At 37.3% G+C, this 25155-nt stretch overlaps 1 protein-coding gene across 1 annotated transcript in view; it reads left to right on the forward strand.

The window, feature by feature from the left end:
• Positions 1 to 21971, forward strand: part of tspan15 (tetraspanin 15) — a 32662-nt gene extending 10691 nt beyond the window's left edge. Inside the window, exons 4-8 of the mRNA XM_067591730.1 lie at positions 3757 to 3852; positions 14052 to 14168; positions 17085 to 17135; positions 17840 to 17956; positions 19061 to 21971. Of these exons, the coding sequence (XP_067447831.1) occupies positions 3757 to 3852; positions 14052 to 14168; positions 17085 to 17135; positions 17840 to 17956; positions 19061 to 19222 (543 nt within the window). The 3' untranslated portion in view covers positions 19223 to 21971. The remainder of the gene's footprint in view (positions 1 to 3756; positions 3853 to 14051; positions 14169 to 17084; positions 17136 to 17839; positions 17957 to 19060) is intronic.
• The last annotated feature ends 3184 nt before the right edge of the window (positions 21972 to 25155 follow it).

Genomic DNA, 25155 nt, shown 5'->3' on the forward strand with positions numbered 1-25155 from the left:
CTGAAGCATCCTGAACTCTATTTTAGCTTCATATTAGCACCTAAATATGTCTTTAAGTGCATAAGGATGCCCTCCTGATGTTTTCATTTCAAATGTAAACTGGTATTATCACTGAATGAACCAACTACATTACATCACACATAAAAAAACATACTGTAAATATTTTTTCATCTGTATAATCTTTATTCAGTGGGATAACATATATTAAATTTAGGTCATTATGTTTCCTACTTCCTTAAATTTGTCACCATGTGGTATATTTTAGATATATAATAAACTTCTCCATGCAGTTATTATAATATCTCTCTTTAATGAGAGATATTATAATATCTTCAGACTTCAAGGACACCACATTGAAACCTTATGTGCTCATATTTCTTGGCAGGAAATGCTCAGAGACGATATAATCAGAATTAATCTGTTCAAATAGTAGATTGGATTTACATTTGTATAATATCAGTATGCTAACAGATCGTTCTGCTCCACTCTACATCTTTCTTCTCTTTGTCTCTCTCATATTCTTTTTTGTTTCTCTTTCTTTTTTATTTTTTGCTCATCTTGGTCTTCAGTTTTTGATCACTTCTCCCTCCCTGCAATAAAATCTAATAATGTTCTGTTCTCACTCAACACAGCGTGATGTGTTTTTCTTTTTTTGCAGTCGTGACTCAGCAAGCAGCTTCTTCCACAACAGGTTATAATCATGAGCAACACTTAGTGTATTAAAAAAAGAAAGGAAGGAAAGACTATTATGATCCAGACACCATTAATTATCAGTTGAAATGTTCAGACTAGAATAGCATTTTGAATGGCCTTTTCTTTTTGTCTTTTTTGAATGCAGTAACCGTTTTGGTTGTTCAATGATGCACTGTAGGTGGGGGATTTAAAATGCAGTGTTTGTAGTGTTTGTTCTGACAAAGAGGCAACTGGCTCAGTAATCTGGACCACCTGCCAGCGAATCCCCATCAGGCAACATGACTTGAACATTCTCGTCTGCTGTGCTAGTAATGAATTCTGCTGCTTTTAAACTACTATTAATGCAAACAAAGTAATTCCTATTGCTGCTTCATATTAAGAGCCTCTCACTTTGAACCATTTAAATGTAAAACAGTTACAGGAAGTGCAGCCTTAGTTATCAAAGTTAATGATGGTACTAACTCGTTGGTCTCCGAAGACCTCAAGACATCTGCGTTCTTTTGCGCTTTTTCAGAAGTGGCACAGTTTTAAATATTGAAAGGGAGGAATAGTTCAAGAGGAGACAAGTGAGTTGGTTAGATGAAGAGCTGCAGGTGGCAGGAGTTTGTTGCACCCATGTCAGAAAATCTCTTGAACAGCATGCCACATTACCGCAGCATCTGTGGTTTCATTCTGGCAGCGGACCTTTGTTGCATGTTACAACCCATCTCTCTCTCCACTAGGTTCCTGTCATCTCTTAACTGTCACTATCTAATTGAGCCACAAAATGTTCCCAAGTTGATACAGAGCAAAAACAGAGCCGAAGGAGAGTACGTTTTGGACTTAAGCTGAAATTATACTTTCAGTGTCTGCGAGCGTCCACTAGAGTCCGCGTGACGTAAATGTCGTCATCAGAGGGTGTACGTGTAGGCTCTGTGTGGACATCCGTTTATCTCCAATTTGTTGTGACGTGGTCTGCACGGTCACAATGCTGTCTTCCTGTAGACGCTGATCTACCGCGCATGTGTGAAACGCGTCCTCCGAGCGGACTCCAGAAGGTAGTATAAACAGAACAACTATGGTGTATAAATGAAGCTTCATATTCATCAGGTGAACAGAAACACAACTTCAAATTAATGATAATGTTGCTCAGAAACTGCTGGATGTGTCAATTAGCAACTACAAGTTCACTATATCGACTTAAAAGGTGATGATATGTCAGTGTTGTGTTCACAGCCCCCAAGTGGCCAAAAAAAACAGTTAATGCAGGTGTAAAATTTTGTGACCAAAATTTTCAAATCATTTTTAAACAGTATCATATGTTTATTATTGGTTGCTATAAACTTTAAAAATTGTTGGTGAGCATACTGGAAAAATACTAACAGAGCCTACAAAATATGCTGACGTCCTTTAATATGTAGATTTTTTTATTGGAGTAGAATTAGAAAATAGTTTCTTGTCTTGTCTCTGACAGGTACCGCTGCCTGAAACTGTATCTGTAATTAAAATAGTGTGCTGAATAACAAATCCTCATTTACTCCTTCATTTTGTTTTTGTATGTGTGTGATTTAATGGAAGTCGTTTGAAGAAATATTGGACAAAAGAAACAGCTGCATCATTTGTCTTTTTTTTAATGGTTTTGTACCACAGATGTACTGAGGAATTATACAATGTATTTCAGTTCCAGGTTTTAAAGAATGAATTTTTGGGGTCGTTATACTTGCTTTACACAAAAAAAAATCACACCTTGAGAACTCATCATGTAACAGAATCTGGAAGAAGATTATTGCTAATGTGGTCATGCATCTGTAATTCATAGTTAGCCAAATGGAGATTCTGTCAGTCCCCTAGTGAGATATTCATTGCATCAGTTTTTGCATCCGTTTTCTTCATAAAAACCCTTCATTCATGAATATCTCGATGTGGCTCTGTGGGGAAAAGCGTCAGTTTCCACATCTGTCGTATTTCCTCTCTCTAATGCTTTTTAATCATCTCGTTTACATGATAGTTTCATTAAAGATAATGGCCTGTCTTAGGAGAAGTTTTTCAATAATACAATCAATGCATTTTATTGTTTATCTCTTATTCGTCAAAAGAAAAGCTAAATTATCTCATCAAGGCAACATTATGCTTGTAGATTTCAGTGTTTTAATGGCTTCTCATATATCAGTCCGTTATTTTACCGTCATCTCATTTACATTGAGATTAAAATAATACAGCAGTGCATGAGAAATGTGCACACTCAATGAGATTTCACTGTCTGTCCTTTATAAGTCGATTTTTATAAAGGCTGACTTTCTTTTTGCATCTCATTTCCATTAACATCGTGTTTAATATGATAATGTCATGTGAGCTTATAGTGAGTTCTTTAATAGAGGTCCAGTGTCCTCTGCCTCAGTGGACTAACTCCAAGTCTTTAAATCTGCACATTGTAAGTGGATTAAAAGTGGCTGCCTTGCCCCTATAGATTCACTGTGAAGACCTGATATGAGGAGGAAAATAAATTACATGATAAGTTCAGTCCCTTTTAATATCTGTGACTCTCATGAGGAAGGCAGTCTCAATTTATTATCACTAATGGTTAAAAGAAAATATGATGGAGCATCATCGGGCCTGAATGGGGTAAAAAAACAAAACAAAACAAAGATTTGTTGCCCCCATCTTCAATGAACTACAAATAAGACTATTGTATCACAAACAGAATTTAGTGGAGTGAAATTAGTGGACTAAATGGAAACATTGAATGAAAATCTCTCTGTGAATGTACTTAATAGAGTTGAAAAATATTCATTCTCAGTCTCTTGATACACTGATACAGTACATTAACCTAACGTGACCCAGCTGCACCAGATTGTGACTGACAGATGTGAGCTGTCAAACTGTCATGTTTTAATATTCCAGTTCAGTGAATCAGTCACCTTGACTAATCAGGACATTTCCTCTTCCGACTCCTGCCTTTTTGACACATTGATTGTAGATCAGCTGTGTCATGGAATCATAACAAACATGGTGACATTACCCCCCACACCCCCTTCACTCCGTTAACACCCACAAACTGTCTCGTGTTTTTCTCTTGTCATACAGACGGTGGACTTGGTGAACAAAAACATCCGAAGAGGCATAGTGAACTACTATGATGACCTGGACTTCAAAAACATAATGGACTTTGTTCAGAAGAAGGTAGAGTCATGTTATTCCTTTACTGTCATTTGAACATTCCTTTCATCAAGTGTCAGGACTGAAGAGGCTGTGTTAGCTAAGTTATATATATAAATTACGAATAGCTTATTATGTGCTGCAGTACACACGACAAGCCTGTTTGGCATTACAAAGAGGACCCAAGATTTGTCAGATGAAACGGCACCACTAGTGAACTGATAATCACAGCAAGTTGTGCCCAAAATAATCAGAAAACTGTGCCGAGCTATCACTGTGCACCTGCTCCCCAAGTACACTTTGCTGCCACACACACAGCCTGACGCTGAAGATCTCATTACCAGCTCAAGTACATGGGGGAAGCATTGTCTGGGGGCAGCAGACTGGTCACAAATTGAAATTAGGCAGCCTGCAAATACTCCACTGATGAGCAGGAGAGAAAATGTTCCATCAGTCTGCAGGCTACATACAGGACCGTTACAGGAGGTCATTCCTGCCCACAGCAATAATCATCTACAATGACTTCCCTCTGCCGGGAGGAGAGACTCCTCCACTGAGTGGCAATGCACAATGCACATTTTACATTTAATATGCACATTAATAGCAATAACTTGCCTTATGTTTAAAATTATATTTTTATTCTATTTTTATCTATCTATATATCTGTCTATCTATTCTCCATCCATCCATCATTAAGGAATGTGCAAACAGCAGAGTTACCAGCAACAGTACCGGTTTGCTCAACCAATTGACTTGATTGAATGGTCTTTTGGGTGTGTGAAAGGCCCAAAAGTTGCTACTTGGCTGATACTGGCAGATAATTCAGTGGTTTAAGGAGGTTGAAGCATCTGCCTCAATTTAAATCCCTCTGTGATGGAACAGATCAGTTTTTCAACACCCCAATCCAAAAGTCTGAACTTTCACACATTTGTAAACTCCATTCATGTCTTAAAGAAACTATAGCCAATATTTTATCTAATAACAATGAGTTAAATGTGTAATGTGACAGGTGTCGCTCATTGTGAAGCTCTGTGGAGCTTTATCGCTTTTTTCAGCTCAAGGATAGGATATTAACTTTTTTACAAGAGCTTTTTTGCCCTCATGAAATATGTTTCGGGGGCATTTGGATAATTTCCAGGGCAATTTTTTCAAATGATGGGAAATACCTTAGTTCTCTGTTGCATGACAGACCTATATTCAATGACTCTTTAAAGATAGTGAAATGAGCAGCCGAACTTATAATGCAAGAATATTTAGTGAGTAAAATGACTCACACTGAGTTGTAATCCCAGTTACAGATTATAACTGTGGGTATTTCTCCCCATTTAATGCATATTTTATTTTCAAAAGTATAAACAATAAACACAACGTTACATAACAATGTCACAGTTCAACATCTCAGCAACATTGCTGATTGTCTGGCATGTTATGTTTGGCACTCTATAAATAACATGCACTATGACAGCTTTGCCTTTTTAGGCACAGGGCAGACTGGGAGAGGGTCAGTAACTGGAACTGATAGTAACTCAACTGGAAGTGTGACAGGTTTGCGAATTAAAAAACACTCCATTTCGGTAATGTTACCATTAGCTGTCATGACTACCTCACAACCTCGCAACACTGGAGTGGGAGGAGGGGGCGGGGTTGTGCAGATGCTGAAGCCCTGCTGGCACAGCCATTTCTGAGTTGCACTTTTACTACAGAGCAAAATACAGACACGCTTTACAAAATGTATTAAGTCTTTGTTTAATGGTTTATTTTACGAGGGCATTTCGCCCTGAGCCCCCGATAATTTCCGACGCTGTTCAGCACATTGTTTTGGTTTCACAGCCTGCAACTTTACTGTTTCAGCTCACTGCTCTCATAGTGTCATTTTCAGCAGGAAGCTATTATCACCACAAAAAAAAACAACCCAAAAAACAGCGATAAACCCACTGAATACTACCTGCCCAGGACCAAACAGCAGACAGACAAAGTTAGTGATAAGCTGATGAACATGGTGGAGCATTTAGCAGCTAAAGAGCCAGATTATTTTCCCCCCAGTATTTGTGGAGATGAAAAACAGAGTTTAAGGAGAGTGAGTGTTGGACTTGCATTCAACAGGTGGACAGAAACACGACTCCAAATTTATAATAGTTAATAATATTTGTTGCTTCTGGAGAGACAACAAAAATTTTGTCTGTGCAGATGTTTTGGTCAAATAATATTTGATTTGACATGCCATCCGGGTGACATTCAACAGGAGTTTGGCAAGTTTACCTTCAAAAGCAGCTCCACTTCATCATCAGTCCAAACAAAGGCGACCTTTTGCAGAAGATTTTTTAATGTTTACCTTGTGATGTGCTGTTTGGAGAGCTTAACGTGCTGGCACTCTGATCTGCATGCTCTGATAACAACAAATAGTACTTCAGTAATGGTACGAAGTCATTTGGCAGCAGCAGCATAAAGCTTCTTCTATATTTTTCCTGTCATGGTGAAAAGCTGCTGGATGGCTCAAAAAACCTGCGATAGAAGAGATTTAGGTGTTATTCTGGAGGACTTGGGCAAAATAATCAGAAAACCTTAGTGGGGATTCAGGCTGTTTACACACATAAATGGGGTTTGTGGATTTATCCGTGTTTATGAGGACAGTGGCCTGAATGCAGCCTTACTCATGTGTTTGAGTTGAATCAATTGTGACACATTTTGTCACAATGTCAATTTTTGTCAATTAATAAGATGGGATAAAATACCTTTTTTTTTTTTTTTTTACTTACTGCTGAGTACAGTACTGTACTTACTGTTCTTTTCCACTATTATTTTTAGTGTGAAGTGGTATCACCTGACCATTTAAAAAAAAAAAAAAAAAAACATTTGAATAATTGTAATATTTTATCTGTATTGCAATACTGTGTTCATGTCAGTTGTAGACATCTTGAGATAAAGCAGTGGAAATCATGTCTAGTACATGAAATTTCAGAGCAAAGATATTGATTAAATATATCAAAGAAGCTCCAAGACAACCACCAATGATTTATGATTCAATCATAGCTGCTTAAAGTACCCTGTGGCGCTACTAGTAGCATGATGGAGCAATGTTTTTATAAATGGGTCGCGGGCGGCACAATTCACATGCTGCCATTGGTTTCACACTACTTTGATTGATAGTTGGTGTTAATATGCCCACAAAGGCTGTGAAGAAGTAAACATGGATATAAACAACGTAGGATTTAAAAGCTCATTCAACACATTTGTTTAACCACAAGGATACACACACTGTTTTTGTGAGTAACACTAAGTGTAAACAGAACTTTTGTTTGTTTACAAGAAAACACCATAGGGCAGCTTTAATATATTTGTCTGAATCATCATCTGTGTAGTTTGAACAGGTCAGTGAAATAAGAGAGTTACCTGTGAGATACAAAGTGAAGTGTAAACTCAACAGAAAGTATCTTAAAAAATATCATATCATATGATATCAACAGGCAATAATATTTACTGAGAATTACAACAGCAAAGTAAGACTGATTGTCAACACTATAATCTGCAGGACGCCAACTTTCTGCAGTTTGTCTTTCCCCCACCTCTCTCTCCGGCTTCAGCCCTCTGACAAGCTGACATTAGATAAGACCTGCCCTCTTGATGCTTGGCAACCAATCAAAATACAAATGACCACTTGTGATCGTGACACTTTCCTACACTCATGATCTGACAAGCACTTCAGCGTCCTGCAGTGATTGCTCTGGTGTGCAGAGATGTGAAAGTATGTGCCTTCAGGGAGAGACTGTGTGTGTGTGTGTGTGCGTTTCACCCCTCTCTTGTAACAGCAGGCTTTCCCGCCACCTTCAAGTGTATTTCTAACAGGTATAAACCATCCTGCCTTTAGACGTGTTCAGACACTTTGTGCGAAGTGGTTAGTTTGAAGCATACTGAACCTTTTAACCCAGTGTTTTTCATCCCACTTGTCAAAGCCCACCTGTTAGCTTTTTGTTCCAGCTGTGAACATGTGGAGGCCTAAATTGTATCAAATGTGCAACAACAGGAAATGAGAAAAATCTAATCCTGGAGCCATGACACAAATCCATGGATTAGTGGCGGGTCATATCATATCCTGCATTAAGTTAATTTCATGCTAACCTTTATATTCCCTGCGACTCAGTATTTTAATGGAAATGTCCCACAAGCAGTGGCTGAATGTGTCTTCAACGCTGGAAAAGACAACGAAGGCCTTTCTTCCCCCCACGCAATTACATCTCATAATTAATCAAAATACTAATCAAAGTATTGATTACTGCGGTGTCTTATTGTGAGAAGCTGCAATTTTTCATTTCCATCATCAGTGGAAACCTAAGCAACTTCAGACACCCACCCACACTAACACCAAACACCACATAGCTTGAATATATCAGAGCATTTTGAAACACAATTTACGTTGCATTCGCAGTGTTCAGTGCTCCCACAGCCATTGCATCACTGCAAACAACAAGGCCATTCAGTCATTTGAACAGACACTGACTTCATTTCCTCAGTGCTGTGTGGTTGTTTGACACAAAAGTGATCATGCATATTTATAAGTTCATTTTGGATTCATTACAGGAGGCGTAATGGTATTTAGGCAAGTCAAGTGTATTTACATAGTGTGTTTTATTACAAATACAATGTGCTTTACATTAAAAAAACAACAAGTAGTGTGTGTGTGTATATATATAAACATTTAATAAATAATATTAAGAAAATGCAATAACAAACAAGAAAAACAAACAATGGCCAAAACACATTATAAACCCTGCAAACACGCAACCGATTAGTAACCAATTAAAATTCTGTGTTGACACCTGCACCACATCTGGATCCGGGGTTACAAAACCACTGAATAATGACCTGAGAGGTTTAACTGGATTGTAGTCAGTGCAGGTCAGGAAGAAGTGGTTCAAAGATAACAGCAGTCATAAAAAGCATTCACCTCAGTGGCCACTAAAGTAATGTGAGTCATAGAGAAAAACACTTTCTTAAATAGGAGAATTACGTAACCAGAGGCAACAAAATGAACAGAATCAAAGCCTTAATGCGATGTAAAATGATAGGTCAATGTTGACCTCTCAGAAGAACACATCTGTCACTCTGCTTGTCTGTTATTGGCACCTGGCCTCATCTGTTAGAGCTGGAGAAGCCCTGATTGATCAATGTGGTCTACAGAGCGTGTTCAATCATCAGATAGGAGGCTGGCTTAGCACTGGCGAGAACAATCCATTGTTCACACAGAGCAGTAAACTGTTTGGTCAGGTTGTATTACTGTAGATCTTTCCTCTTGACAAGAGGTTGTTTTTGCTAAAATTTTATACAATTATTCTCCAGTTTCCATAGTGATTTTGATGCAGTAGTAGTCTGCCAGAGTTTTGATTTCATAGTAGTACTGGTTGTTTTTTTCCACCATGTCCTTGTCAAAGTGAAAGACTTTGGAGCTGTAAGCAAAAAGCTACATATAAGATAATCACTCCTGCTTCACATCAAATATGATTACTGTATGTAGAGAAGATTGTTTTTTACATTTCTAGTTAAGAGTTCACAGTGAAAAGAAACATGAGGTACCTGTTAAGCTACACTGGTATACTTACTATGCCAGTAAGTATACTGGAATCCATCAAATTCATGCAATAGTATGTGTTAAAACCACTTAAACTGTTATTTTAGATGTCTTCTTTTAAAATGAAGCCTACAAACAAATCAGACTGCTCACCATCTCACATCCAAATACACTCAGATAAATATTTCCATTTATTCTAAAAGCTGGATTACATAGTTTAGAGAGCAGAGACCTCTGCATTAATATGACAAAGAATTACAGGATGTGCACAGAAAGATAATGCTAGTATTAGTGACGTGCTGTGCATCATCCGGACGCATTAGCCGGTCAGGCATTGTCTACACTACCAGAGGCAACTAATTCAAAGCACAAGGTGCACGACACTGAAGGTGGACTGAGAAAAGATATTTCTGCTGCTGCCTTTGAAAAAAAATATGGAAAATGTTTTTTAGATTGTCAGTGTGATCCTTAGGCCAGTCTAGCAAGTCAGGTTGTCATCTTTCAATCCATCTATAACTTTGTCATCTTTTTCCAAACTGTCTATCTGTAATTTTGTCATCTGGTCTATTTTGTGCACACATGTATTGCATGTCGGATCCCTCCACTGTTGCTCTTCCTGAGGTTTCTTCCATTTTTTTCTCCCAGTAAAGGTTTTTTTTAGGGAGTTTTTCCTTATCCGAATCGAGAGTCTAAGGATTGAGGATGTTGTCTTTCCGTACATATACTGCAGTCTCTAGCCCTTGCATGTTGGACGGAGATGATGCCAGCTGTTAAAATGAATGACAACAGAACAACAGTTTTCAGATGCTGAACTTTTCATTTGTGTGGAGAATAAAGCAGGAAAAATGTCAGACACAACTCCTGTCAGGGGAAACATAAAGGAAACAGGAGAGGCACAGAAGATGAAACTAAGGGAGGGAAATTAAACAGTGGGTAGGAATGTCTGCAGGAATAGATGGAATGTTTTTATCCGCAGTTCAGATGGATAGGGGTATATGCTGCTGGTATTTTGTGTCTTGTGTCTCCAAAGAGGCTTTTTTTTTACCAGCACCACTTACAATAGCAGCTTACTTGGATACATGCTGTTTGTGCTGAAATTTCTGTCGCCTGTGATGCTCAAAACACTCTCTGTCCTGTAAAACGCAGCAACATGCTCTTTAAAGATATTTATAACCATAACCAGCAATTAGCTTTACAATTTTCTCTTTCTGTTCAACATGATGCTGAACAGGTGTCCACAGTCAATACCCTTTTGCTTTGTGCTGGTTTATTATCACTTTGCTTCCTCCTCTGTTGTCACTGTAATTGCTGTGGGATAGCACATGACAGAGACATGACATGTAATTGCTGTGGGATAGCACATGACAGAGACATGACATTTCAAAATACAATCCTAGTCGGCCTGCTGGCAGTGTAATTAAAGGTACAATGTTGTTTTACAGTCAACATACCAAGGCCACTAAAAATGACAGAAATTCATGTTTAAGAATCGTGTTAGAAAATATGATATTTTCTACATATGACCTACAGTAGACCACAAACTGAGCATGATGTGACATGATAAACAGATAATAAGTTATAGATCATAAGGGTTCAAACAAAAACCATAAACCTTATTAAATTTCAAATATCATGCAAATCCACTGATGCAGGATTGATTGAGAGGAAGCAGCTGCAGCAAAGTCGATACATTTTGCAACATGTTTGTGTGTGTTTTTTGAAAAAAGTGAGATAACAGTTTGGTGCCAACTTTATCCAGAGTTGATACCTGATTATGAGATTGAACCTGATACCTGGTGAGCATCATGAAATCATTGTTGTTTAATATGAAAGGCTTTAAGTGTGGCTTAGAGTTTCTAGAATGGTACATCCTCAACAAGGACCACTACCACTACTTTTCTCAAATTATCATCCATTGTTTATCAGCTGACGATGATCAGCGTCGTATCAGCTGCCTCATGTGTTGCCTGAAGCCCACTTAAGAGGGTTTCCCCACCATTGCCATAACATAACAAGCTGTACAAATGCACAACCAAATGGGCCGCAGCTTCAGAAACCAGAAAGGCCTTCCTGTCATGTCTGTCTGTGTTACTTATTTTTACAATTTGATACCATTATAAACAATTTTATGTAGATCAGACGTAGATAAGCCCGGGAAGTTTTCTTACTTTAAAGACATCTTTATAATTTCCAATCACGCACGTAGTGCCATATCATAATGAAGGCAGCGAGCACAGGATGGACTGATTTCTGTGTTGCAGCCTACACTCTGAGCAGTAAGCTGGCCAATTAGCCAGCCAGTTAGTCACTCAGTCAGCCTGTGAACAGCCAGCCATCAGTCAGTTAGGCAGTTGGCCACAAAATCAGTCACTCTCTCTGTAGTTATTTCATTGTGAGAGACACGACTGACCCTAAAGACTGCCTCCTGGAAATTGACCTCTGGAGAAAGGCTGTCATCCAACAGTGAAGAAAAACAATAGAGTGCGTGGGACAACACGAAAAAATAGAAGATAAAATGGTAAAGAAGGCTGGTCTGTAAGATTTAGCAGAGGCAGATATCGTTTTGGATATATTTTATATGAAATGTACTTTATATAACATCAGTAAACAAATTGTTGTGCCGTCGAGTCTTTTTATGGTCTGAAGGGACTCCGCTCGTCTGCTGCAGTCACATTGGTGTTGACGAGTGTTTTGAGAGATTGATCCTCCAGGTTGGTCTCATTAGGAAGCAAAACCCCCTGAACTTAACTGACTATCAGTCTTCCTAAAGACAGGATTTACTGCACAGCTGTTGTATTTGATTGTATTGCACAGTAAAGGTGGTAACTCATTGTATAGTCGAAATGTTTTTAGACTTCTACCTAACAGTTTGCAGACATTAAGCACATCATAATTGCTTTGCCTTCCTGTGACCCTCGTGTGGGTCCTGACCCAGTGCTGGAAAACTGTTCTCTGTGGAGTCACACTGACAAGAAGAAGGAGTAACTTCCAGGCACATGTCAGCATACTGATCACAATGTCTGGAAAAGAGCAGTCTCATATTTATTCATTTATTCATCCTCTCTCTTTATCTCTTGTCTCACCCTCTCTCATGGTCTCTCTTGGTGTGTGACTCTTTGTCCTGTTTGTTCTCTTTGTCTCACTTACTGTCTTTCTGACTCACTTCCTCACTACCAAAAGATTATTTGTCTCAGTAAATGACTACAAAACAGAACTAATAGTGTGGCCCTTGTGTTCTCTGTCAGTGTTTAGTCTCCAAGGCAGATGTTGCTATCTACCCCTGCTACCTACTAGTATAAATCTAGTAGAAATTACTGAATGGGGACTTCAGAGGGTTGCTGTAATTTTTTTTGCATGCTATCAAATGAAGCAGTATTTTATTTTATTCAAATATTGAAAAGCATTTGGTGTGAGAGTGGTGTCTCATCTATCCTGTTGAAAGACTTTTTCTCTCAGTGTGTGTCCTGGCTTGTCAAACAAAGGCCTAACTAATGACATTAACAGCTACAAGTCAAAATGTTGGAGAAAGTTTATAGCTAACTTTGGAAAGAATGCTCTGCTTTGTTTGTGTTAAATCATGTTTGTATTTTGATTGTGATTTAATTAAAAAATATGTTATCATTATTGCTTTGCTGGATGATCAACCAAACAAACCATAACTAGAACACTGAATTAAAACTCATAATGAAGTTGTTTGTAGAAGTGTTTAATCAATGTGACTTGAAAGCTCTCAGACAGACAAATTATAATTAACTTGCTTTAGATAGCTTAACAAAGCTCATTTATTTTTTTCCTCTGAAGTAATAATATTTTGTTTGCTTGAAGGTTTGTCAGTAATGGCTGAAATAGAGGGCAATAGAAAATAAGTGATGTCCCACTATTGTATGCCTTTGAACCAACAATGAGAGGTTGACAGGTATCAATTTATTGTTTGAGGTTGCGTGTTATTGATTCAGCGGGAGATTGTGTGAAGCTGCTGCTTTCAGATACAGGCTGAGTGTGTTTGTAGAAGAGGTGTTTGAAAGAAATAATGAATTTAGATTGTAAAGTTTATATTTTTTATGTGAGTTAGAGGACAAATGGAGCTTTAGATCTCCCAGATTGAGAAACCATCAGTCTGTATGTATCTAAACTGAATTTAAATTTTGTCTTATATATAAATAAAATATATGTGTGTATGTGACATGTATACCCCATATAGGCACAACTTACAATGTAATATAAATTTCCTACTACAAACAACAGCCTTAAAAAGTGAACAACAATCGTAGGGTTCATTGCAGGGTTGTTGTATTGGATTGGATTATATTTTCAGGGGTTCAGGACATTATTTCCAACTGCATTTCCTCATCCTACCAACACCTGTACGCTAATTTTGGCAAAGTGAGAAGACACACACATAAAACTGAGTCATAATTACATGCAAATTTTATGGCTCATTTCATCCCAAAATGTTACTGGCATTATGCCAGCATAGCAGAAAAATGTTGACCAGTTTGTTTACTTATTTTTTTTTATCTCATTCCTTCCTCTCCTCTCTCTTTCTCTCACTCACCTGACAAATCTTCTTCCATTTCTTTTTGTTATCTCTCTTTTTCTTCCCATTTCCTTTTAATTTCTACACTTGTCTTTCCTCTGTCGTCTGTTTCATCTGTGGCAGTTTAAGTGTTGCGGTGGTCAAGAGTATAAAGACTGGTCAGTCAACATGTACCACAACTGTACTGCACCTGGTCCACTGGCCTGTGGTGTCCCTTATACCTGCTGCATTATTACTAAGGTAAGTATCACTATTATTAAACCATATTCACATTGTAGCAGAAAATTGGGTCGTTGTGCTCTGTGCGTCTGCAAGTGTGTGCAGCTAACAGTAACAACAGTAGTCTGATCACTATACAGACTCAAACTGCATTTTTGTAAGAAGCTCGATGTTTGGTCTCAATTTAATCATGATTAGTTATTGCATAGTTATATTTATAAATATTCCTTATTAATTTGTCCTCCATCTTTAATTGTTTTTCCATGATAATATGAACATGGCATTATTGTTAGTATTATCATTACACTAAGTGCTACTTTACCTGCTATAACTGGTATATATATATATGTGTGTATATATATATATATATATATATATATATATATATATACACTATATACTGGTTGTGTGTTACCACATTATCACCATGTCTACGCCTTCTGGTACTATTACTACTATTACTGCACTACATTACAACAACTATGACTATTACCTGTTATATTACAGCTTCTTATTATTCAACCTGTTTTATTACTACTGCTAGTACCATGATGCCACCGTAACTACCACTATTTTACTGCGTTGCACACTACATTATGGCATACTTTATGAAATTTTATTGAAAATTGGCTCACAAAGAGATACATCTCTGTCATCATGTCTGTTTCTTATGTCTGATTTCCGTATACGATGTATCTTGATAAAGGGCCAACAGAGAGCCACAAAATGTAAAACAAAGTGCACTGACCTAGAAACTGAGACATCAGTGCCATCATCAGGCACACAGGATGCTCCAGACTTTATTTTGCATTTCACTTTACATAAAAAACGGAGTAACATGCAGTTTTTATGTGTGTTAAATGCTGGAATCATAAGAAGTTCCTTTGGCACTTACTAACTGAGGGCAGGCTAAATAAATCCCTGCACATTATAGCTGCTAATAATACCACGTAGAGCCCACCGAGGAAGGTGCCCCATGGATATGCAGTATGTGTGTTAACTCATTTTGAAGATCATTATTAGCTAGTAGCCTCTGTAACATTGCCTGAAGTGCTTGGACAAAGCAAACACTTCACCACTCCTGACTTTATATTCATAATAGGTCCGAAAAGCACTGAATGCTCTGTTCAGTTTGTATGTCATTATAGTAATAGCTGTAATAGTGTGGAGTAACGTTTAAAAAGCATCTCATCATCCTCATGGTGGTGATTAAGCCTTTGCTATGCCAGACACACTCACGGGCAATTTTCTCCCACACAAAACAACATATGGTGCTCCCTTTAATTTACACACCTACACTCACCAGGAAAAAGAGAACAAACAAAAACTTAATATAAGACTAGACAAGAGTTTGTTGAGCCAACTCTCCCTCATAGCTCGGCTCATGAAAGCGTCCCTCCTTTATCCAGTGTTCTCAATATTAAACTCAGTTACCACAATATTGCTATCAGCTATTCATTAATATTTTCTTAATCCACAGTTTTGCATTAATGTGCGTCAGTTGTGACAAAAATTAATTGACTAAAATGTCAAGTTTTCTATTAATTGACAGAGTGTGATGTTATATCATTGTTTCCCTTTTTTACCTGAAGCTCAGCCAATTTGCAGTTTGGTTGCGCTGTCATAGTATCAAATTTTCTCAATTAATGGTTGAGCTCTCGCAGTAGTGGCTTATTACTGGTCACTGACTGTGGAGGAGACATCGTTAAGCAGCCTGTGTGATATTTTTACTATAATCAGGCCTGCAGCCATCACAGTGTAAAGACATAGGACAGTAATGAACTAAAAATTAATTGATCCTCTGTGAGGTTTGTTGTTATTCCAATACCATCAGGGTTTACCATCTCTCCAAATCTACATATGTATTGAAAGAATATTGTCATATCGAGATTAAAAAAATACATTTAATTTTACCAAAAAGGCTAATGGTCTTGACACACTGACTGACGACTGTTTCCCTCGAAATAGGCTGGTCTCGGGTAACAAACAAGAAATACACAGATTTAGAGATTTATTTATAATACTACTTATTTGGAAGTAGCATGTACCAGTTGCCGGTAAAAGTTAAAGACGCCAACATGACTTGAAAATCTACAGAAATGCATTACATTTTTGTAACAAATAACATTAAATTGGATGAAATGACTTGTAATTTAGCCATACCTGTATGAACATCTCATATAATTGCATCCATAATTAGACAGATCTACAATTTTCACATTTAGGTTCACATCCATGCTTTGTACATGGCCAGTGACTCAGTAGTCCGTCAGTATCAGATCCCACATTTGGACAAAGTTAGCCGGCGATTGCTCAAAAGTTCAGTTTTCTACTTTGTAATCGTTATAATTATCATTGTAATTGCAAGCCTGCCTGTTCATATTAATATGAAGCAGCAATTAACTCCACTTGATTAGGCGTCAGACCTTAAGAGTCTCACCTCTTTCCAATTGTTTTTTATTGAAATGAACGGAGCAGGGTCAACCTCGCCTGCTGTGTGTCAGGCTCATGACTGATTCCTGCTTTTCGCCTTTTTAGTGTTTTATTTCTTTCTTCAGTTATGTGGAGTCATTGTGTATCATAGATGATTGTATTGCAGTGAAGCACATATTGCAGAATCATGAGAAAAATACAGTGATAGTGTGGTAACACTGTGAGTTATGCTCACACTCTTAATACAAATTATAACATACCTTAGAAATGCATAACAAATATAAAAAACAAAGCCAATAAAACTTGTGTGATGACTTGAAAAAGGGTAATTGTTCTTCTTTCCATGCCAGACGGCCACAAGAGATTGGCATTGAATATATGAATATATTTCAATATTTGATTATGGAAAACCACAAGTCGTCAAGCTTGGATACATGCACACGCTCACACACACACACACATATCACTGACTTTATCTCTTTCTGTCTGCTTCTCCCCTTTCAGCCCAATGAAGTGGCCAACACCTTGTGTGGGTACCAGGTGTTGAATGAGGAGGTAAGACCTCCAATAATGGCGTCCATGACTGAATGGACAAAAGACAGATTTAACCTTATTATAGTGCTCATCTCGTCCCTTAATGTCTGTTGAAATATTCATTACAGTTTAATATATAATGATAATGATCTAAACTGGCAATTAAAGACAATTGTTTTGAAACGTCTGAAGGTCACTGTGCATTAGTGTTGTGTGCAGTTAGCTGTTCTCTGACAACAGGCTGTTTCCCAGCAGTAACACAGTGCCTGTAGAGATTAATTTAAGCACACAATAAACCAACGAAGGATATAAAGCTTTTATATTTCCGGAAGTGTGAAGTAATGCAAGTTTTTATTGTTTGTGTTTAAGCAAACAGTTCAGTTTGACTACGGATGGAGATCAGGCCTCACACAGTGTTTCTGGTCCTTGATCATTTCCGTCACTCATTTCCTGAGTTATTTTAAAGTGAAACATGAAATGTATAATTTCAGCATTTAAGACTTTTTAGTTAAGATTTAGTAGAAAACATTGTAAAATTTGAAAATTTATGTAAAAACCAAAGATCTCAAATAACTTGATCTAACTGCCAGTGCATTTCTCCTCCATATCTGTTGTCTTGACATGTCTTTGATAATCTTCCAAACTAGTAAAATTACTTAAATCATTCCTTGGCTTTAAGCACTATAATCGTGAAAAATGACTTACAAGTGTTTTTTGTCTCATAGCGTTTGACCTTGATCGATACCATCCATATCAGAGGCTGCACTGACGCTCTCTTCATCTGGCTGATGGACAACTACAAGATTATGGCTGGACTGCTGTTAGGGATCCTACTGCCTCAGGTACACACACACATAAACATTAGTATGTCCCACATAGGCTTAATAAGCTCAACCACAGTAACAAATGGTTCATAGAATAAATATGACATTTCATAAATGTACCATTGAGCTTTATCATAAAACCTTGAGGTATAAAAACACAAACATGAGAGAAAGTGAATGTTATATAGACAGTTGATTCTAATTAAATGCAACATTATAGATTGTCAGTATGCCTTGTTTATTCTCCTGTCTGTATTTATATCATTGCACAGCATGAGTGAGGTAAATCTGATCACATTTAACTGAACACATCTAATCTTTCAGGATGCTAAAAGGATAGAAGTGTTATTACCTCTGTACCTGTGACTTTCACTGAAAAACTTGTTATATTTATCGCCAAAACACGAACAGCTGGCAAGGATTTAAAAAATTCAGTTTGTCCATGAAAGTTGCAAACACATTGGAATAAAACATTTATCCATATTCAACAGCTTGTCTAGCGCAGATGACTAATTGGGAGAAAAGGTGAACTGCTTCACCTCAGGTACATCTGACAAACCAACTCCCAAGTGCCGGCAGTGATAAAATACACAGTGCAATTTTCACAAAATGCATCTCATGCTCACTCATTTCATTAAGATTTGCTGTATCTTTAGATCAAACCAGGCAAATGAAAATTTTATTTTACAATGGTTCATTTGAGCTTAAAATGCACATTTCAACTTCAAGATCTTTGAAAAATGTCTGACTTTGGTGTTTTTCTAGCATTAAAAACATTTTTTAGTCGATACTGTGACACATATTGCATAAACCAATATACACACACATTATGCATTCACACATTTGTTACTTTCCCTTCGTATCCGGCGTTTTTATTTCCATTAGAGGATGTGGGTGTGACAGACAGAGAAGCTATTTTTCTTTTTTTTTTTATTATTAAAACACACACACACACACACACACATCCACTGACAGCTGTGAATGTGCTATTCCAATCATATATATGCTGGATTTTAATTAGTATGTTGGACTGTTAGTTTAGGAAAGGAGAGCAGAATCTGTCGATCCATCATCCTTTCCTTTGCTTCTCTTATACTCGGCTTCTTTTTTGTCTCTCTGTAGTTCTTTGGTGTGATAGTCAGTTGGTTGTACATCACTCGTGTTGAAGACGCCATCATTGAGTATGGTAACTACATGGATGGGCTACTGGACCCACAGCAAAGAGCAGCAAAGAGCCACGGCCGCATGGCCAAATGGTTTAAATGTATGCCAGACATCGACTGACAGAGACAAAAAAACAAAAAGCAGCAAATGGACTGCGGCCAACACTCACAGTTGGTTAAATCACTCCAGTCGATCCAAATACTGCTGCAGCCGTTGCAGTAGTTTGCCTTTGAACTGCATTTACTATTCGCTCACTCCGTTGTGGAGAAAAAATGTTTTTTTTATTTTTTTGAGAAGGAATCATTCAGCAACCAGACTATTGAGAGTTTATTATTCAAGTGTACTTTTTTCGGTTTTATTAATGTTGGATGTTTAACATGTTGTTTAGTATATCTTATGTATCCAAGACAAAAATGTTTGCAGGGCCCATTGTATTATTAATTATTAAAACTGTGGTAACATATAGTGTGCTAATGTATGAGTTGGAAATATGAGATGTGTGCTTTTAGCTGCAGTGTGCCTCAGTCGGTCTCAGGGATAAACACATACACCAGTACAACCAGTTTAGCTTCTGGTGTTAAAATATGACATGAAATGACACACAAACTAATCAGTTACATTACTCAACCACTTGCTTTTTTACTTGTTCATTGTTTGTTCTTCTGCTGCCAATTAAATGGTTACTTCGCTATTACCATTACTATTCAAGCACTGATGAAGCAGAGCCTGTCAAACATCAAACACTACTTTTGCCAAAAACAACAAAAATGTAATGAAAAATAGATTAAGATACAATTTCTGTCATCTGAAAGCAGGACACGTGTGCACTATGTGTATATAGAACTGAACATACTCAGAGGTTTGAGACTTAAACCTGTAGGAAGATAATTACTTAAATACCTCTCATTTAAACTATTCATAAAACTTTCACATCTCCATATAAACCAGTGCTGTGTGTCCATGTTACACACTGAACCTACTCAGTCTTTCCTTTGACGTACCATTTCAACTCAAGTCTGCTGTATTTTCATCAAATACAGTTTCCGTTCATCTCAGTCAACTTACTAGTACGATGAGAAAATACAAAGCAGGTCCAGAAGTTTCAGTTCAGAGACTCTGCTTGAAGATAATCTTGTTTAAGTCTGTTTAAAACGAATGAATGAATTAATGAATGAAAGGATGTGGCACTGCCGTAACAAGAGGATATCTCAGGGTTATAATGAAGTATGCGGTAGCAGCACTGTCCCCCTAGAAATTAGGTTTATATACAACTGATTTGCAACAGCAAATATGTTGTGTGGGAAACAGAGTTCCTCTTGAATTATCTTTTTATCAACATAATGAGGAAATGCTTTTAATAAACAAATCCGCCAAGTCGCAAAATGTTGCACTATACAAAACGTAATGTACTTTCTAAGAGAAAGGATTGTGAATAGACATATTAAAATAGGCTGACCAAGATATTGTGCAGATAAAATTGACTCAGAAAATCCTAGAACACGTAATCAGTGTGGTTTTAAGTTTTACAGATATGCATTTGTCTCGACGTAACTGAATAATGTAAATTTAATGTGCTATTGAACTTTGATTTGATGTGAAGTGCAAAACTGAGACCAAACACCAAGTCTCTGAGTTGTTTAAAGTTGATCTGTCTCTTTGCGACTGCACACTACTGTAATATTCTTAATGGGACATCACTGACAAACAAGACTTATATTAGCCTTGTTTGCACTGGAGAGTTAAAAACAGATTAACAGGAGTTTATCCTGATCAGCGTGTTTACCTTTTTTAGGGCCAAATATTTACTAATTCAGGTTAGATTCATTCAGCTGGCTGCAGAAAGAAAGTTACTCATTTGTTGGATTGGTGGGTTGAAGGTGAAAGTGTATATACTCGGTTGAGAGTTTTTTTTTATGCATGCTTTAGTCAATATCTGCTTCTTACTGAATGGCTGCATTCACACAGAATCAATCTGGTTTTCAAGATCACAAATCATTTGGTGTCTAGAAACAAATCATATTCAACAAACAAATCATATTCATATTCAAGATGTTCCTGGTTAAACAGCAGTGAGAAGAAAAGTTTTATGACATGTTTTGTTTTATGACTTAATGGATTTAGATGTTTTAAAAGCACAGAGACACGATCACACTTTTGATTTCACTCGGGTCACTTCATTTTTTCTGCCTCATTGAAGCAGACACATCTAACGGTGACGACTTAAAAGGATTGTCTTGACTAATTAATGGGACGTCACACACATTCAGCAGCTTCTCTGGTCCCTCCATATCATCTGAGAATGCCAATTCCAGAAAAAATTCAGCAATTTACAGTTTTTGGTCTTTTTCTTTCGTTGTTGTTGCTTGAATTGAAAATGTATTGATCCAGTTCCAAAACAGCCCAAAACAGGCAAAAAATTAAAAGATAAAGTACTTAAAACCAAAGAAATCCCAAACTTGGTGCCTTAAGTGTGCACATCATGAAAGGTGTTTTATAAATATGTTATAAAGACTTAAAGACTATTATACAGTAGCGTCTGTACCGATGACAGCAACTATCATCATTATAGTCTATATATAACAGTACATACACAACATGGTGAAAGTGTTGTCTCTTAAGAAACCAAATGATACATAGATGTATATTTAAAATGATGTTGGTTAGTTATTTACCTTCTGTACACCACATACTGTGTATACAGCATCTATGTCATCTATGTCTTGTACAATAGCGCATGCATTCATTCATCCTGGGAATTACATCATCTGTTTATAAAAGTTAATGGCGTCAACATTTCATGACAGATGTATGTTGTTAAATTCTTTTTCCTGTTTGAGGGTTGAAAATAAAATGATGTGATGCTGCCTGATGACTTGAGTGCTGAGTAGATCTTTCTTTAAAGGGATATTTTGGGGTCGGGGAGGATGGATGGGGGGCTGTTACATAAATAATAGCTGATATCACACTGTGTATTTTCTAGGGCAGGCGTTATCCTGAGTCACTACCAGCGTCTAAATTTTTCATGCAACAGTATGCAAATTTTGTATGTGACAGGTTTAAAATATGTGTACAATGTAGAATGAAAAAAGTGGAAAAAGACAAAAGTCAGAGAACATCTCAAAATTATATATTTTAATATCTTTTAATCAAAGTTGTTCAATCAAAAAGTAGTGACATTCAAGTGTTAAAGAACTTTCTTGCTTTGATATGAAACTTCAGTCATACATGTGGTGCATACAACAGAAGTAGTATCTGCTACTATTATGTAGTGATCAATACTTTCTTTAATTATATAAAATGTGTAATAATTCAGAAAAGGTTAATATCACTTTGATATGTCATGGAGCTCAGGATAGTCATATTGTAGCTGCACTTTTACCGTTATTGTTTACACATATTTCACCTGCAGCCGCCCATAAACACACTCAGCATCAGACAGAGGAACGTCTTAATATTCATCATTAAATGAAGACTATACAGTAATAATAAAGAAAACAGACACAAGAGTTTGTTCACAGGGATTTCTTTAAATATGTTTCTTTAGTGTTTTTTATTTTTCCTTTTTCCGTCTTTCCTATTTTTTTCTAAGTTTTAAGAGCAAAAAACAAAGTGACCTCAAGTAAGACAAAATCAAAGGAAAAGGTTGGAAGAAAAAAACACTTTATGAATAAGAACTATTACACCTTGAAAAAATCTGCTTGTGGGTTTTAAAAATGCTAAACAGGATTTTGCTTTGATAGGATTCCTAAGACACGTGTTCACAGACACAAAAGCAACACCACAAATGCAAATGTGTCACATCAGCATTACTTAGTTAAACTTCAACTCTGTCAAAAGAGCTTGTGGAAAGTGTTGCAGAGAAAAGCAGAACCTGGTGATGAATGACCGGGATGGTTTGGTGTTGTATCTCTTTTATTCTCTTTCTTCCTCTTACTCCTGATTCTCCTGCTGCTTCAAGGACTTCCTGCCGAATGAAGTCTATTAATATTTTACTCCTACCACCGCCATGAAGGAGGAAATTATTCGTCTACATCACCAACAAGAAGCTGTTATAGGTGGTCTAGAAGGAGTGGTCATGTTGCTCTGCTCCGCCAACACACAGTTTAAGATAACTTGTTTGGTTTCTTCACGCTAACTCTTATTCTCTCTACATCCTCACGACCAAAGAAAAAAACATTATTATTATCATTATCATTGTTATTGTTAGTCTCAGTCTGAGGCTTAGGTTCAAAGCAACAATCATAGGAGTGCAAGGTCAGACTTAGCCCTAACTTGTTGTGGATTCAATGCACAATGTGTCCAAATTTAAAAATGGTCACATTACAAGCTACTGTACACCTGCCATTTGTCTCCCTGTGAGTGATATATGATGAGTTGCTGCCTTGATAAATGTCCAAACAGATCAGATGCCTGTGCTAAGATGCAGGATTTGGGGTTAGTGAGGTAACTTCAGACTTAACTCTGGGTTTTCAGGGTTATGATGGTGGTTCACTTTTTACCAGGGTACATTACCATGGTAATTTATGCTGCACAGTTTACCTGCTCTGGAGCAGGTTAACTTCAGAGGATCAGATCACAACCATGGATGTATAAAGATCACAACCTGTCAACACTGTAAACAACAAGTAAAAAAGAGCAATATATATTTTTAATGGTCAGTAGAAACATTTTATTGTTCCAGACTTTCTATTCCCACTCAACACTATGACACTAAACACATAATGATGATTTTAGCTGCATTTTAATTTTGTAAAGTTTATTTTATCCCCGGAGTGACAGCTGACAGTGAGGATGATTTTACTGTCTGATTCTATCACTGCAGCTCAGAATAAGATGAGACAACTGTGTGATGATAATTGGAAATAAAAACGAAGGACTGTCTTTTATTAGAAAAATAATCCACACACTGTTAATCGGCTCCTACGATTATAAATGCAGTCAGATACACCTCATCAGTCATTAACTACTTTTCCACTCTTTGCTTTAGTAGCAGAAACAGTCTGACATCACTTTTACATTTCTTTTTTATGTGATTTATTCAAAATGGTTTCTTCATCATTAACTAAATAGCAAAAAAACTTACTTAATACTTAAGTCATATATAATAATTCATACATGTATTTTAAACCTTAGCTACTACATTTCACTTCATTGAACACAACTTTTTTCTGTCCCTTAAACAGAAGTTTTCCGCAGGTATTTGGTGTTAAGGGGAAAACACTGATCAATGGTAAACTCATCAGTGTGAAAGTGTCCAGGAGCCTTTGATGTCTTACGCTGATAATATTTATTGAACACTTGGCCAAGAGGAGAACAGAAACCTTATCAGTCACAGTTGAATGTGCATTGATGTTGTCTCTAATGTTCTGAGGACTCAGCTCTGACTTTGGTCTTTAAACCCCTACAGATCATACCAAACACTATACGCCCAGAAATAGTCAAACCCAATGCATCTACAATATGAGAAATTAGTCTATTGGTTCATTAGTCTCTAAACAAGGAACTGTTTTAACCCGTGTTAGTTCAGGTCATGTTGCATGGAGCTTCAGGTCTGCTGTTGTCTGATTATGCCAAAGGAATCAGCACAATCACCTATCTGTGGTGTTTGGGGAGTCCCGGGGCCATCTCCCTGACCTCGGTTACCGTGGCAACACCGGTTCATCCTTTGTCAGAGTGGCTCCTCCTTCCCCAAACATCACAGACAGCTGCTCTGAGTCTCAAGGAGAGGAGACAGTGTCTCCTTCAGCTCAGGATTTAGTGTTGTTTACTCTGTGATCTCAAAGCCCCTGCTTGACCCTGTGTAACCCAATTTGTAACCCCTAAAGTTACAATTTTCCATAACACTGGGTATCACTGTTTCATCTCATATCATATGAAGTACTTCATTCATCATGACAATGTCACTCGTCATTAACGTCCCTGCCTCTTTCCAGCTCCGTAGTACTGGTTATCTGGACGGCCAGTGTTAGGCTCAGTGAAGCCAGCTAACGAAAAGATGTCCTGGGTATGTTGGACTTGCTTCATAGTACGGGCCCCAGAATATAGAGCCATAT

Source organism: Thunnus thynnus, chromosome 1 (genome assembly GCF_963924715.1).
Source record: "Thunnus thynnus chromosome 1, fThuThy2.1, whole genome shotgun sequence".
In the NCBI taxonomy this organism is placed as follows: Eukaryota; Metazoa; Chordata; class Actinopteri; order Scombriformes; family Scombridae; genus Thunnus; species Thunnus thynnus.